General features: G+C 39.9%; 1 protein-coding gene across 4 annotated transcripts; it reads left to right on the top strand.

Annotated features, from left to right (window-relative positions):
* The first annotated feature begins 1,731 nt into the window (after positions 1 to 1,731).
* On the top strand, positions 1,732 to 16,431 carry LOC117756601 (synaptosomal-associated protein 23-like). 4 transcript variants are annotated; one of them, XM_034577175.1, is made up of 8 exons: positions 1,732 to 1,883; positions 6,313 to 6,427; positions 10,061 to 10,102; positions 10,653 to 10,701; positions 11,442 to 11,559; positions 12,976 to 13,155; positions 13,289 to 13,433; positions 13,979 to 16,431. In XM_034577175.1, exons 2-8 carry the CDS (start codon positions 6,371 to 6,373, stop codon positions 14,039 to 14,041), a joined length of 654 nt encoding a protein of 217 aa, XP_034433066.1. In that variant the 5' UTR covers positions 1,732 to 1,883; positions 6,313 to 6,370; the 3' UTR covers positions 14,042 to 16,431. The 4 variants fall into 4 exon arrangements, with proteins under 4 accessions (XP_034433066.1, XP_034433065.1, XP_034433064.1 ...); XM_034577174.1 differs by having other exon boundaries at positions 1,739 to 1,892; XM_034577173.1 differs by having other exon boundaries at positions 1,785 to 2,086.
* Positions 16,432 to 17,003: the final 572 nt, after the last annotated feature.

Here is a 17,003-nt window from a genome sequence, read left to right as displayed (position 1 = left end):
CACTTTAACTTACGGTCAATCAAGTACAATTTGATTACAATGATTGGGTAAAGTTTTTAATTTTGATTAATGTTAATATTCCAAAATAAATTTTGTATTATACAATAAAGCAACATGTGGCAAAAAATAAATAGAGCAAAACAAAAATATAGACGTAGAACAAAAAGGTGTAGCTTAGGTTAGTCAGTATAGACAGAAAAAAGACAAAACAACAAATAAACAATACAGACAACCTTTTTATTAAGAATAGTTACAAAAATTACATCTCCATTTTGAATTTGTTCATCGCTATTTTTAAACGTTTTTATTTCATTAATATATTTATTCCCAAAATGTTACCCCTTTAATAAATACATATCATTTACTCTGTGTGTTATTCCATGTTGCAGGCGAATGATGGGATATACTGGATTCCGCAAGCTCAGTAAAAACAGGAGGGTAAAAGATAAATAAGGACCTTACAGATAAATCAAACCCAATGTGTTTCTCGCCTGACAGAGACAGAGGGCCATCCGACTTTGGCATATAAATCACAACGATGAGTATTGTATCACCATGCCAGTGCCGAGGTTTTATGGAGTGTGTGTGTGTGTGGGGGGGGGGGGCTACTGAAGACCTTTTATGACTCTGTGGTGGCATCGGCCATCTTCTTTGGACAGCAGGATTACACTGCTGACAGGAAGAGACTGGATAGACTGATAAGGAGGGCCAGCTCGGTCCTGGGATCCTCCCTTTCACCCAGTGGAGGTGGTGGGACAGAGGAGGATGATGGGCAACCAGTCCCACCCCCTGCAGGACACCATCACAGCACTGGGAAGATCCTTTCAGTGACAGACTGAGTCACCCTAAGTGTCTGAAGGAGAGGTATCGCAGGTCCTTCCTTCCTGCAGCAGTGAGACTGTACAACCAGCTCTGCTCCCAGTAAAACAACCACCCATTATGGACTGAACTCTAACTCTGGTTTAAAGGTTCAGTGTGTAGAATTTGGTGACATCTAGTGGTCAAGTTGCATGTTGCAGCTGAATCCCCCTCACCTCCCCCTCCCCTTCCAAACATGAACAAGAACCTGTGGCAGCCTTCAGGTGTCATAAAAACTCAAAAGGTGTTTAGTTTATCCAGTTTGACTACTGTAAAATACATGGCGGCCTCCGTAAAGACGACCCACTCCTGATGTAAATATAAAGTATTTGAATAAAAAGGGCCCATTCTAGGGTAAAGAAAACAACAATTTGTTTAATCTAGATGAAACGAACTAGTGAAAACATCACTAGGATTATTTTATGTTCAATTTCTGCTAATAGATAATTTTCACCTAAAATCTTACACACTGGACCTTTAACTCTCTCAACTGTGCAATACAATGGTTCATGTGCAATTCTCACACTGCACATATTTTCCTTGTTTTTATACTGTATATATCACACATATATATATATATATATCAGTTTTTATTCATATGTTTCTATATTTTTTAAATTCCTTACACTTAAGTATTGCATGTTACTACTTACTGATGCTTATTTTTGACTATGGGACTGATAACGGATTATTATCTTATCTTAATGATTCTAAAGCAGAGGGGGGAAACACTGTCCTACTGTTTCAACATGAAAATGAATAACATACTAAAGTAATATGAAAACAACATAGTTCCACATTGTTTTATTACTAGTTCTGACTCAAGCCTTCCGAGCTCTTCTTCCGGTCTTTTGGAAATCGCGATATTTCCCGACAGCACGTGAACGCAGCACACAGACAGCCGCTCGGGGACGGTGGAGCCACTGAAGGAATCCAGAAGTTTCCGGGAGCCAAGTTTTCACCAACCGAGAAGAAGAAGGAGGAGGAGTGAGGAGCAGCGAGGTGATTTCTCCACAAGCAGGAGGGAGATAAGTGTAAGTGTCGCCTGCCTCCGTTAGCTCCTCTCCGGCCCCGGGTTTGTTGGGCAGCTGTCAAAGCGGGGTGAGGGAGAGAAAGCGGAACTAGCGAGCTAGCGAGCTAGCTGCACTTTTTTGTTTAAGCTAGGTTAACGACTCCGGAGCGGACGCTGCCCCAGTTTACGACACCTTGAAACAACTTTCCACACAATGTAAGACCGCTTTGACACAATTCCGTTCACTTCCGTGTCCAATTCGAAGTGTTAATTAAGTTTTAAAAGTGTTAAAAGTGGGGCTGGACCGCTACAACTCGCGTGTACTGGGTGTGTGTGTGTCTGTCTGTGTTTTTGAGTCGTGTTTCTCATTCAGGCTAACGTCACCTGTTTGTCTCAGGTGACTCGGGTTAAAAAAGTGGCCCAGCTCTTTGTCCCTCTGCCACCCTATGACACAACCAACCAGGTCAGGAGTGTGGATACAACATTTTAAACACAACAACTTGAAAAGATTAATAAAATGTACCTTTTTTTTTTACTTTAGTTAAAATAGGTAAAACACGTGTTTTCACCCTCCTTCATGGGCACAGCATGATGTCATGTGTTTGTTTTTGTGCACACAGGTCAGCTACCTTCTTATCTTTTAACCCCCCCCCCCCCCCCCCCCCCCCCCCCCCCCAAAATGAACATGTTGTCATCCACACTACAGGGAACGTGTGTTTGTGGAGAAGTAAAGGTCTTTGTGTGTGAATGTATTAAAAAGGGCAACAAGGGGAACGTGTAACACAACATGATAGGAATAAGAGAAGACGTCAGTGTGTGTGTGTGTGTGTGTGTGTGGCTCTCAGATCTGGAGGAACAGGTTTGGGGAGAAGAACAAGAAGTGTGTTTCCCTGTTGGAGTCATTGTGTTGGGCTGTGACCTGTGGCTGTGAAGACACGACAACATGAACGGGTATGTCTGCGGAATTGATCTCGTGATTGTGGCGTCATGTTGTGCGTTGTCTCAGCCTTGAAGGTGTGAAAACATATGGGTCGAGTGTTTTCGGGGCTCAAACTGCACAGGAAAGTCAAAAATACAGTGTTTACCGATGTGTTTTCTTCTTCGGTTGTAACCTTCTTGTTGCTCTAATCGATACCCAGCTACAGAGAGATCTGCTTCACTGGCACAGGAAGTTTTATCTTTTGTTGTTTACATGTTCTTCTTCTGCTCTTTGTTTGGCAAACAAATTACAAAATGTGCGGATGAGTCGTTATTCTGCGTTCTGCATATAAACCTCGTATCATTTCCTCGTCAAGTTCAATAATGGGTTCGAAAGAGCAGTCGAGCCTGTGTGACCCAAATGCCCTCTAGTCCAGGAAAAAAAATGCAGCGTCTACAACATTGAATCGTCTAATCTGCCTGCCAAGTAGACTCTCCGTTTTCCCTGTGTTTTTCTCAGGATGTTTAATTGCAGTAGGGTTGAAAGGGAACTTGAGGTTCAGGGGTTATTTGGAAAACAGGAAAATGTTATTTTAACCTTTTGAGGGAGAGGAAGAGGACAGGAGAGAACGAAAAGGAAAAGGGTGTTTCCTGAGTGTTGGTATCCTTCTGTCGGCTGGAATTTAAGAAACCTTAGTCTTGCTCATGGACACCTGGTTCTGTCCTTGACTGTCCTGTCAAAGCCGGATAACAGACTTCATTCTTTGCTTAGGACGCTCTTGATTTCACGTTATTTTATGCACCGAAACCTCTTAGAGGCTAATATCACACCACTCATTTCTGAGCCTCTTGTGATGCTGGACTGCACGAAGGTCACAAATCATTGGATTCGCGCCTGCTTGGCTGTACCCCAAGGCACCATAGCTCAAGTTATGATCAGAATTATGGATTTAGTACTTAAAGTATGCGTCTCCAAATGGATTACCTTGAAAAATACAACAAAAACCACACCTATTATGCAAGTCCCTTCTCCGCAAAGTGTTTCCGCCTGTCAGTGTGCAGTGTATTTATGAATTGAGAAACCATCCAGAATGCTTTACATCATTATAACAGTGTTTTCCTTGGAAGTAATTGAATGGGTGTCTGTAGCCTTTTAAGCGTAATTATACATACCGGTTCTTACCGTCATCTAACACATAGGGGCATTTAATTCTGCTCCACTTCTCATTCCTTGTTTGCAACGTTCAAGATTAGATCAGTGATCTGAATTCTTAGTTATGTTGATTTTATTGTTATGCTACTTTTTTGCTCTTAAGAATTACTTTTGTTTTTGTGCATAGTTTGTAATCTCTCTGTGTTGTAGTTCTTCAACTATACAGATATTCACACACTTATAAAACTACAAACGAGACCAACGTGGAACTGATTACAAACGCCTCCATTTGTTAGATAGCATGGACCTTCGAGGATTATTCCCTACAAGGCCATTTTAGGGGTTCAGTATCTTGCCCAAGGACACTTAGGCATGCAGATGAGGAAGACTGAGGCTCGAACCGCCGACCGTCTGATTGGAGGACGACCACTCTACACCTCAGCCACAGCCGCCCCGCCAGCTTCATTCATTACGGTCTTAAAAACCCTGTTGACACCCTGCACTTCCTTCTGCTGGCTCAACGATAAAGCTTCTCACCAACACCTCTTTCATCACAACCGCTTTTGTGATGATTGTGCAAGATCGTGACATCTAAATGTTGATCTGAACGCAGTGTGTATTGAGCTGTGAAATGTAGGCATAACCCAGTATGTCTTGATGAGATCGGGGAATTCATACACTGAATATCACATGAGAGGAGCAGCCTTGAGTAGCTTTTGATCTTAGGCTATGCTTGTTTTGAAGTGAGTCAGTAATTGATGCTAAGAATTCTTAAGCACCATCCACCACCAGCTGGTTAAGTAGCTGTATTGTCATCTGTTGTCAGACTATTACCGTGTTTATGAAGTGGTCACAGAGATCCCACACATAAATAATCTCATTAGATAAGATTAGTTTTCATGACAAATCCTTAATTGCCCATTGAATAATATTGAAGCCAGTCATTTCACCATATTAACCGTTAAATGTAGATTTGACGTTCTCATGACATAATATTGATCTTTTTGAGGCCACATAGGTTATTTGTCTTGAACTTGAAGTTTAATTTTAAAGTCAAAGGTCCCCTTTGTTGCAGAATGTCTCTATTGATGTATAATAAACCACATCTTTTCAGGAACATTTATGTACAAGATAAATCAGTTAAAGTGAGAACGGTAATGTGTCTCACTCATCTGGGATGCTGCCATTTTCAAAAAGTCAAAACAACACAAACTCTTATTCAGGAATTATCACTTAGAAAGATAATGTAAGACCTTTTTTTTAATGTTCTGCTTTTACCTTAGATGCCTTTTACCCTTCACCGGTAACATTATTTTATTTTCATAAAAGATTGAACTTTCTTTTAATCTGCCAGTTGCCAACATTCAATCTCATCATTCTGATTTCCATATTCCAGCCTCCTTATCTCGGTTCCCTCATTGTTAGCACATATGATTCTACCAGCCACACTGCAGCTAAGCTTTACATCAACAAGGACCCGCTGCAGGCACACAAACAGATAGGTTTTCTTCATCACTGATACAGATTTGTGTTTCCTTTATCAGCAGGACGATTGTCTGTGTTCAGACTCCAAACTCTCTCAGCAGCAGGAAAGGAGTCTTGTTTAGGTTTTGCATCTTCTTCTGTTCCCCATAAGTGACAAAAAATAACATTTCTGCAAACATGTAGTTAAAAGTTCGATCTTTAAGTTTGCTCTTTCATCTTTAAGATTTTAAGTAGTATACAGCACTGAACCTTGACTCATTGTGACATGAGACACAAGGTTCTTTTTAACTATGAAAATGCTTAAGCTGGAGCTTCCCAGAACCTGAACTTTTGAACCTGTAAAGCTTTGGTTGTAGTTTCTGCAAGTAAGACTTTTAGGGTATATATGTCTTAACAAGGTAATTCTCCTTGTAAACCACTAAAAACACCAAGTTTTTATATGTTGTTTTGAACTGAGTGGAGCACAGTTCAGTTGAGGAAGTAACTCAACACAAATTCAAATTAGGCCTTTTCTTTGTTGTAGTTGTTTTTTATTCCCCATCAAATCTAAATCCAGTTAAAGTTATGACTTTATGTTACAAATCAACATGATAAACATCAGCAGCGGAAGAAAAATATGAAATTCATCATATCACACAGAAAAAAGCTAAGAAACTTGCAGCTGGTGCTCCTCGTTGATCAATGTCAACAATTTACTGATATTTATTGCTAACTTATAATAAGAACTCATTATTTTGTATTAGATTAGAAATCTGCCATAGTCTGATTAATCTGCTGTTATTATCTCATTGCAGATGTGTGGATGTTGGAATATATGTCCGCCAATATGTAAAGAAACAGCATTAAAAATAATTATTAACATACTTTTCTGAACCCCTCTTTTCAGGCCGCAGAATCTCGAGCTCGGTGCCACAGGAGGAGCCTCCAAACAGGACAGCAGCAAGATGGAAGACATGTCTGTGGAACAGATTGCCATGAGGGCCGACCAAGTGACTGACGAGGTACCGAGTCACAAGAACCACACAGACTCACTCACAGTCTGTTTCTCACTCTCGTTCTCTCATTGTTCTCGTTCTCTATGAGCAAGTAGCAGCAGTATGAAACTTCTCTAAAGTGATAATCTACCTGAAATGTTTAGTATTAAATGCCAACACTGTGAAAGTCAGTATCAAATGCTAACACTGAAAACCCCTTAAACAGAAGTGAAACTATGAGTCATTGGAACATAGTGAGAATTCAGATGGACAGTGACAGAGAGGGGATAATGTTGCGTGTGTATGTGTGAGACATTTCTACAGATGTTTTGATACTTTATTTTACAGATGAGTTATTGCTCTTGGAAGTTTCCTAAAAACAATTATTTTGGTCCTAACTAAAGCTGTGGAAACTATATTTACATGGGTTTAAATTGAGCTTTGCTTTAAAGGAAAAGCTATTTTTGCAGTTCTGGGTTCCACAGTATGTAGTTAGCTCCCAGGAAACCTTCCTTAGAAATTATCCAGAAATTATACAGGACAAAAATAAAGCATTAGCCTTTTTTTATTCCTACCGTGAAAACCCATCGCTCTCACCTGCACCAAATATAACAGCAGCTGTTTTCTTTTAAACTTTTTAAACCTGGAGGGAACGAGTACCTGATACTAAAAATGAAGATTAAGGTGGAGTTTTACTTTATATTACAGCAAAAAAGGCTCATATACATAAGCTAATTGTCTTCAAACAGAAAACTTAATTTGTCTCGGATGCAAAACAGTTGAGATCAGATGAAAATGAAACAAAACAAATGCAGCCAGAAGTAAGAATGCAAATCGTTGAAAGAATAATTCCACATAAAATATGCTTATTCTAAAGATCACTAATTAATCTTAAATTAAGATTGTCACCTGCCAGCTGTAGTTTCATATTTGACATGAAAACACAAAACTGGTATTAATCTTCTGAATGAACTTCCATCAAGAAAGCAGGTGCTAGCATTTCCAAAAATGTCAAACTATTCCTTTTGATATCTTAAGTACAAATACTCATAAAGCCATATCAGTACAGTTGATCCTTCATATGTTCCCTTAACAGTGTAATTAATCCAACAGTATTATTGAAATAGTCACACTAAAGATTTGTTTTAACTGTAGCCATGGTTTTTGGCTCAGTTTATACAGATTGAGTAGAATGAAACACAGACGTATAATCCGGTGGTTTCTGCAGTTTTGCATTGAAAGAGCAGAGGGTGACTCATTTCCAAAGCATTCAGCTGAGAATTAAGTCAGGCATTACTAAGGAGTGTGTGAGGCTTTTACGCCTAATTTAGCCCCTTCCCCCTCTGTGTGAATGTTGTCAGCTATATCTAAGCGTTGTTATTATCATGGAGATAATTGTTTAATCAGCACTGCTGGGCATCATATGATCAGCCATCTGATTCGAATGGAGGCAGATTAATTTACTCCAGTGCACGTCACCTTCTTGTAATTTCCACTGTACTAATTCTCTGTGGGGGGGGGGGGGGGTGGTTTCCCTCTCTTCTTTTTTTTCTGAACTGTGTTTCTATCTCTTTCTTCCTCCCGCTGCTGTCTGGTTGACAAAGGAGATCACGCATGGGACAAAGCATGGGAGGCTCCTTCTGCCAAAGCTACTTAACACTCTGGCTTTGGGTAAACACTCATACCTGACTAACTCCGAGCATGGCTGGCAATGTATCAGGACAACATCGGAATTTGGTATGATGAGGGAAAGATTGTCTTCAGGAGGTGTAACAAGACGTCTTGTGAATTTAAGGCTGTTTTGCACGTACAGCCATCCCAAACACATGATGAAAAATATCATGCCATTCTCTGTATCTCACATTTGTCACAGAACTTCAACCTGGAAGATTTGTCCTAAGTCTGCGATTTCAGGCTTAATTAGTCAAGTCCAAGGATTTTGGGCGACATAAAGTAATGTTTATCCACCCGAATGATGTTCAGGCTAAGCCAACAGGAACCTGGCTGAGCTCGACATATTCCTCTCGCCAATTCTATGTTTGTCTGTTTCTCAACTCGCTGATTAATGTATTCAGAGCAAACATAACACAGAAAGAATAAGGGATCCGGTCCCCCTCTCCCTCTCCCTCTCTCTCCCTCTCTCTCCCTCTCCCTCTCTCTCTCTCTCTCTCGGTAACAGTTCATTAGCGATGGTAACAGTGGAGTCATGCCCCGAGTTGCTTCCGTGCTTCGCTCCTTTGGCTGCTCTGTGCAGAGCTGCTGTCTATTTATAGCAAAACAAAGTCATTGCTCACCTGAACTGACTGCATTCCAGTTTCAACCCTTTTTGTTCTTTGTGTGTTTTTGTCTGCGTCTTGTCGGCCATGCCCATGCCCATGTCATCTGATTAGAGAGAGTTTAGACACAGCAACACAGCAGCTGCGTCCCAAGTAAAATCCACGCTCCTTAGTTTAATATGCCTGATGTTTGCATACTTGCATAAATATGCTTGATTTTTGAATGTAGTGTCAGCTAATGATTGTCAAAAAAAATGTGTCAGTTGATAATTGAAGCCATTTTTAATCACAAACATTCCTTTAGTTCTCAATCATGAGCATTTCCTGCTTTTCTTTGTCTTATGTGAGAGGAAAATTAATATTGTTGTTTATTTTTTCTATTGTCAAGAACACAAAGATCCTTTTGGGCCTTGGGAACAGTACAACTGGCATTTATTCACAATTGTAAAATAGTGTATTCTAAAAACATTTTATAAATATGAATGAGGTAATTTAATAGACTAATATAATCATTAACCACGAAGATAATTGATGGAAAATCAATAACTTATTATTTTCAGCCCTAATAAGCAAAAGAAAAAATCAATTTAACTTGAATTATTCATCGTATAAATATAATCTCAGATGATATTAAGTCTATTATCACGATGTGGAACTGCTCTTATAGATCTGCTGCAGTCTTCTCTTATATCTTAATGAATACCATGTCGCTTCCTGTTTTCTTATCTTATTTTCTTATCACAAGCATCTTTCCATTTTCCTCATCCCTCTTATCTTGTTCTCTTCCTTTCCGTCTCCTTTGTAATTCTCTTCTGTTTTTCTTCTCCATCCTCTCAGTCCCTTGAGGCCACATTCTCACCAATCAACTGGTTTATTTGAATTAAGAAGACTGTACGAAATTCTCATACAAATCCAGGTGGATATATAAAATCCAGTGTGGGTTGAAGATTTGGTCCAACTTTCTCCACCAGAACAATAAAAACTTTACCAACACCTGGAAAAAGTGCAGCTATAAATAGCAGAGAACAGGACGTATGACGGGGAGCTGGAAAATCCTGGGTGGTGTACTCAAATTTATTTTGAATATACAATGTCTCATTGGAATACAAGGGACAGTAATGCTGCCCCAATAAACAAATACTGAATTCGTCTATTTTCATTTAATTTGCAAGATCTCGTTCAGGTTCATTTAGGCAGTTTGAGCCTAAATGAGACACACACAAAAAATGCATCATTCGATCTGAGGCGTGACTCCACTCTGCATCATTTTGTCTCTTCCTCCCTCGTTCTCGCCGCAAACTGCTTTTGGCTAAAACTGTTTACATTTAGCTTTTCCATTTGTCTCATTATTCTCTAACACGTACTGTTTCTTTTCCTCCCCCAGTCACTGGAAAGCACGCGGCGGATGCTGCAGATGGCCGAGGAGGTGAGAGTTTTAATGTGTCTGTGTTGGTTCATCACATGTCATTTGGCAGACGCTTTTATCCAAAGCGACTTACAATTAGTGCATTCAACATATATGAGGGGTCATTTAGGGGTTCAGTATCTTGCCCAAGGACACTTCGGCTTTCACCACCAACCTTCTGGTTGGAGGACAACCCCTCTACCCCTCAGCCATAGCCGCCCCGGCTCCTCTATGTTGTAATCAGCAAAATGTCATTTTTAGTCTTTGAATGCTAGAAATAATATTATTCATATTAGATATTTTTGACATTATTTGGACAGAAATATGAATTTAAATGTTTATGGTTTCCAACAAAGTGTAAGTGACACAGATGTTTTTTGTAATTTGATTTTGACATTAATAACATTTCAAAGTCATTGTATTACAAGATAAACACTCCAGTTCTCTGATTGTCCAAATGAATCCTGAAATGTTTCTACACCTGATTATTACCATCTCTCATAGTTCATGAAACAATGTGCAGTTTTTTATTTTCATGGGTTCTTAATTAATGATTTTTTGTTGTTTCCAGAGCAAACAAACAGGCGTAAACACCATGGTGATGTTGGACCAGCAAGGAGGTAAATTTACAACATCCACACTGCAGGTGTTGATGCATGTGACCTTACTTATTGGTTTTGTGGTGCTTTTCAATTTCACTTGAGGCCATTGAATAAAATTCAAGGACAAAGATGTGTAAGAATGTCGTGCTCAAAGAAATGTTCTGCATTTTCTAACTTGGCGCTGCATTCATTTGTGTGACTGCACACACTTGGCGACAGTGTAATGCTGAGTATTAAAACGAGAGAGGTGTTAATGAAGCTTATACAAACCTGAATATATAACAATTGTCACAGTTATAGTAAAACAGCGATCAATGGTCAAAATGATCATATAAATTATTATTAAAATATGCCAAACATGTATTACCCTCAATTAATGATAGTTTACAGTATTTTTCTCTTCATCAGGAGCAGTTCATTGTATTTATCTTTTCTTTTTTTTGCCTTTAACTTGTATGTATCTGTCGTGTTCTCTGTTTAAAAATGTGCATTTGTAATTATTAGTTTTTCTACCTACTGTATGTTCCATTGTGTTGTCTCTATCCCATTTGTTGCTGCTGCAATGGCCCAGTTATTGACCCATTTTAAGAATCCTCACAGGGGTTATTAAATAATTAATTTAATATATTCTAAAAATGGAATAAAATAAATAGTCTATTACAACAAAACAAAAGGATTCATTCCTAGTGTATGAAACGTACCTAGATACAAAGAGGACTCTGACATCATCGTGTGCTGTACCTGTCTCTGTGTTCCAGAACAGCTGAAGCATGTGGAGGACGGCATGGACCAGATCAACCAGGATATGAAACTGGCTGAGAAGAACCTCACCGATCTGTCCAAGTGCTGCGGGATCTGTGTCTGCCCCTGTGACAGGTACTCTACACCCAGAGCCGCTGAGGGCTCCATTTCACTGTTATCTTTTTTTGGATACACGACACTGTTTTATTGCCAGTTGGGAGATTACATTTATCACATTTCTCTCTCATTGTCGTGGGGCTGATTTGAACAAATAGTTGCAAATGAACTCGACAAATTCAGCTTTTAACAAGCAAGGAAGCTGTGTAAACACTCTGCTTCTTGGCATATTAAATTTAGTTTTGTTTATTTTTTTAATATTATGGGTAGTGTTACAAAGTGGGTGGAGTTCTAGTGACTAATTTCTTTCCATTCACAGTGTAATGTAATTCATATTTGGAATATTTAAATCGCTACGACAACAGGTGGACGGCCGTGTCACAAATGATCTGTTCTTGGATAATTAAAAAAATGGAAGGTTTGTGTTTATATAAAGTTAACTGCGATTCCCAGGGAGCATTTTGGCAAGATGCATAGGCCCATTGAGTTTAGAAACCTTTTAGCAGCGCTGCTAACACCTGTCAAATGTAAAGGTTACGATGTTAACATTAAATTAACGACACAATCTGTGGCTGAAGTCAATTCACTTGTGGATTCTGGGTCAGTTTAGGATTCAGTCATTATGTTACCGTGTTTTGTTCCTTACTGCGACTCTGAAACTCTTGTGTTCACAGCAGCTGCTGCTAAATTTGTTTGTGTATTGAGCCGTCTGGTGGCCGTTACCATAAATCTATATTATTGCCCCCTTTTCTTGGGAAAGTGCCATGTTTCTTTGTCAAGTAACATTAAGGATGTGATTTGAATAAAATGAGGAAAGTTTTGAAATGGGAACAAACACCTCAGAAAACCAGAAACACGTCCCACTTCACTTGGTTTCTATTATCACTGACTTGAACGTAGTGTGAAGCTCCTCTGAACCGTCGGGTGCTTTCGCAGCATTAACGCAGTTTGAACTGCTGCCACACAAAACGCTGGTTTGTCTGTCAAATGTGTATTTTGTGGTCATAAGCTTGCTTTTTCCAATTCATAAGCTTTCCCAACTGTTTTTGAAAGAGTAGGGTACGTGATCCTTTCGGTGTAATGTTCCGTGGGGAACACACTTTAATCTCTGTGTCTAAATCTGTCAAACTGTATCGATGTGCAGTGTCAGTGTCTTTGTACAATAAGATCATATCTGGCTCTAAACATGAAAAACAAATCTTTTCAAAATGCTTTCACATTGGAGAGGAGGATTCATTGATGAGTACCAAAAGATAAGGTAGGAAATCGGTTTTTAATGTTATGATAGATGAGCATCTGTGAATATAGTAGTGACGGACTCCTTTTTGATGCTTTTCCTCATAGTTCAGTTGGTTTTCTTAATTGAAAGTGTTCTAGTTTTTAAGCTAAACCCCCTTTTAGATTTCCTGACTATGATATTTGTTCCTTTGCCAGGGTGTCAACTATTGAGCATGAGTCGAAATATAAGCGAACCTGGGGAATCAGAGGAGTAGGAGGAGATGGAGAAAGTGACGACGGTGGCTCGAAGGTGATCTCAAGGCAGCCGCCGGGTGTTCGTAACGGTCAGGCCGGCCAGTTGAACGCCTCAGCCCCTTCAGGCCCGTACATCAAAAGGTGGAGTCCGGCTCTTTTTCTTTCTTTTACTATAGTGCTGTCAGAAATTAAAATTGCCCTGATCACATTTCACACATTAATACATATTTGAAAGACCCTTTGTAAACCAACATTTTAACTCTCTGTGGCACAGGATAACCAACGATGCCCGCGAGGATGAGATGGAGGAGAATCTCGATGCGGTCGGCAGCATTATTGGCAACCTGAAGAATATGGCTGTGGACATGGGCTCTGAGATAGACAAGCAAAACACGCAGATTGACCGCATCACCGACAAGGTAAGAGCCTGAGATTAACTTCCTGCGATTGTTCATTTTTATGTCGTAGACGACAGCGTTGACTCAGCTTCTGTCGCCTTAATTTGCTGATGCGTCCTTTCGAGAGGATTTAGGAGGAGACGTCTTTAGAAAAAAACACTTTCACTCATGAAACACATTTTTTTCCTCCACTATTCATCACCTCAAGCTTTATGGACAAATTAAACGACACTATACTCGCTCTGGCAAAACTTTCACACTGTTTACTTCTTAACAAACAAAAGTTATGATACCTTTAACTAAGGGTTGGAATCCTGTCTTGTATATCTTCATGATTACTCTTCTTCCTCACCTCTTGGCACATTACCTCCACCTGTAGATCACTGAAACAGACAGGACTGTGTATTGCCTCGCTTATCACTAGAGGTCAAACCCCCCCCCCCCCGCCACGGCGCTCCACTTTTTAATGTGTTTAAATGCATTCAAAGTTAGTCGTGAATTGCTTAATGAAAAAAGGAGTGTTTGTTTAAGTGCCTCTTTTCACCTGTTTCATCATTTTCTTTCAGGCGGACATGAACAAGGTTCGCATTGATGATGCGAACCAACGAGCCAACAAGCTCATCAAATAGACAAGGAACCACGCTTCTGCCAATTTCATCTATCAACCTTGAGCCTGTGTCGCCCCCCCCCCCCCCCCACACACACACGCATGCACACACATACTTGCACATATGCACAGACACACAACATAAAATAGAAATCCACTCTGGGAGAATGTTTATGCCAGCAGTGTGCCTCCTGCCTTTACTGCACTAATATGTCAAGAGAGTATAAACATTTATACAGTCTATAAATTGGCCACCACCTCGTATCCTTAAACATTTGTATTCATAGTCTCCGTGCTGGACTTGGGGAAGAAGTGTGGGCATCAGGAGCTGCAGCAAACAGCCAGTGACTGAGTGCCTGTCACGGCTGTTTGATACCAAATATGGACCCGACTTGTATCGTATCATATCACAACACACTCACAGGAAGGGAAGTAGCGCAGGTCAAATACTGTTCCTGCTTATTTTAATCCCCCTGTTTGCTTTCCTCTTGAGTCAAGAGCTATGAACTGTCTCTGTGTATATGCCTCTCTGGAATTTATGGACGAGGTAGATCCAAGGTCTTTAATTGTCTTTAAGTGATATACAGCACAACATTAAATTATGTATCACCCCCCCCCCCCCTATTGGTTTTACCCTGATTAGAGCTGCATCCACTTTGATCATAAAACAAAATTCTTGGTCTAAAACAAATCAATCAAATTCCTATTGGTTCCCTGTTAATTGTATCGTGTATTGTTTTGAGATGCTTATTTAATTATTCTTTATCAAGCAGAAATGACTTATGAATAAAGTTGTCTTTTCTTTTCTTTTCTTTTTTTTAAAAACACTTTGTTCCCATGTTATTTTTTTGCCATTTCCTCCCCAAGTTGTTTCAAAAACAAGAAATAAAAAGTTGTGCTTTGGAGTCGCAGCAGAAACACTGTGACGCTGGGACTCCAAGCACCTTCCCCCTGAACGAGAGCAATTTAATGTTGATGTGTTGTTTTTTTTTTTTAATTAAATGTATAGCAATCGCTGTTCCTTCAAATGTGAAGGAGGGTCAGTTAGCATCACGAGGAATGTTCATCATTTCCTCCTGTACAGCGTCTCTAGATCAGTTTATGACGTCCCCGGCATTGGGGGGGGAAACACCAGTGGTTTGAAAAAACTCGATTTCTCATCAGGATCAAATGCTGTACTTCACATTTCGTGTCACTTGAGGTTGTTTTTTTCCGCCGTGACCGCAGTGTTGATGTAAATACTGAAACGCAGTGTAGCTGTTCATTAATTGCCTATAGTCTCGCCGTTAATCTAATTCCATTCTTTCTCCGTTACCTCCCAGTTAATAGAGATTTATAGCACCCAAGAGGAGATTTAACAGCCCACACGAGCCTGGTAATGTGTATGTGAAAATTAATTTCCTCAAGTTTAATAATTGCCTGTAAAAGTATGAAAAACACATGTTGAGTCTGGAAACACGCGTCATTCCTCATATCGGCTCACTGGCTCATTGCCGCTGTGGCACATGCAGCAGTTTTGTTCTAATGAAAATGACCTAGCCTTTTTTTTTTTTTTTTTTAAATTAAAGAAATAAATCTGGGAGAATACTGGGATTTAAATAATGGGAGAATGTTGCAGGGCCCCTTTCAGTTTGATGGTGGATGGTTGTGTTCTAACAGCCACGGTATCACAAACCATTCCTCCTGCTCTGCAAACAGCCAGTTTTCAGAGCAAGGCCACAGTAAAGTGATAATATTTGATGATGGAGGGCGTAATTTTACTTGTCAGCGCCGCAGCCCAGCTCAGAAATTACTGCTGGCAGCGGGATGCAAAAATATACATGCAAATGAATGTTGTTTAGGGGGGGGTAAATGCAGAAGTCCTGGCTGGCGATGCTCAGGCCTCGCTGTGGAAAATTGGCTAATGATAAAGTAATACCGAATGCTGAAAATATCTCTTGTAGGCATCGCAAGGCTTTTTTGTGTTTTGGGAGAAAAATGCTCATTTGTATGCTGTGCTGCCGGCGTCCACCTATTGAGTTTGTAAAGATTGAAATGAGCTGTTATTCAGGGCTTTGTCTTTCTGTAAGTGATCATCCTCAGCCTGTTACTTGTCAGCTGAGATCTAATTCGTATAGCTTAAGGCTGCCTCACTGTCTTGAGGCTGTTCATTCATTGTTTTACAGCCACTGGAATGTAAATACAACCGTTTTGTCTATTTTGAATATGTTCCTATGCAGCTCGTCTTATCTGAAATGAGCTCGGTGAACGGGTGGCTGTTCCAACAAAGTCCAAATGCCTTTTTCTTTCATGCCTGCCCATGTTAAATTGTTTGTACACAATAAATCTGTTCTCTAATGCATTTTCTTGCACCCTCTTTTAATGTATTAACAAATAAAATGAAATTGGGATTCATTAAACATTGGCAACCAACTGTGACGGCGATAGAGTGGTCAATAAATAAAAGAACCCAAACCGGGTAGTTTCAGGAGTTTATTTTAAACTTTATTCTCTCAAAAGGTTTAAAGATATTAGATATTTCCTGTCAACAGTTGTTGGGTATTTTACATAGCTAGAGAGTACAAAATGCAGATTAAAAACCACCGAAGAGAAGAGGCAGGTAGGGAAGAAGAAGAAGAAGAGGAGGAGGAGTAAAGAAAGTGGAAGGAGGTGTCAGAGAAGAAGGTGTCAAGAGTCTGAGATTCCACCAGATATAGTGACCAAGAAAAACAAGACTGAATACATGTGATGCAAGTTCCCCCCAAAACCATTTAAAGGTGCATTTTCCTTTTTTTAAACAGAAAAACTCCAATTACCGGCACTGTTAGCACAGGCGCATTGTTCTAATGGCCGTCTGCACATGGAAACATCTGTATTCCCTGTGTGTGTGTGTGTGACGGCCACGAGAAGACGGATTTAACAGCTATTTTTGTTCCTCTGGGTGAAAATGTAAATAAGCCAGAGAGAGAGATCATTACATGTTTCCTGGAAAACTCTCGAGCCGA

This window comes from Hippoglossus hippoglossus, chromosome 22 (genome assembly GCF_009819705.1).
Source record: "Hippoglossus hippoglossus isolate fHipHip1 chromosome 22, fHipHip1.pri, whole genome shotgun sequence".
NCBI classification, from domain to species: domain Eukaryota; kingdom Metazoa; phylum Chordata; class Actinopteri; order Pleuronectiformes; family Pleuronectidae; genus Hippoglossus; species Hippoglossus hippoglossus.
This window is presented reverse-complemented; position numbering and strand designations above follow the sequence as displayed.

Coding starts and splice junctions, on each gene's coding strand:
- LOC117756601 (XM_034577171.1), top strand. Junction 11,560..12,975: donor TGTGTCTGCCCCTGTGACAG/GTACTCTACACC, acceptor TTCCTTTGCCAG/GGTGTCAACTATTGAGCATG. Junction 13,156..13,288: donor TCAGGCCCGTACATCAAAAG/GTGGAGTCCGGC, acceptor TCTGTGGCACAG/GATAACCAACGATGCCCGCG.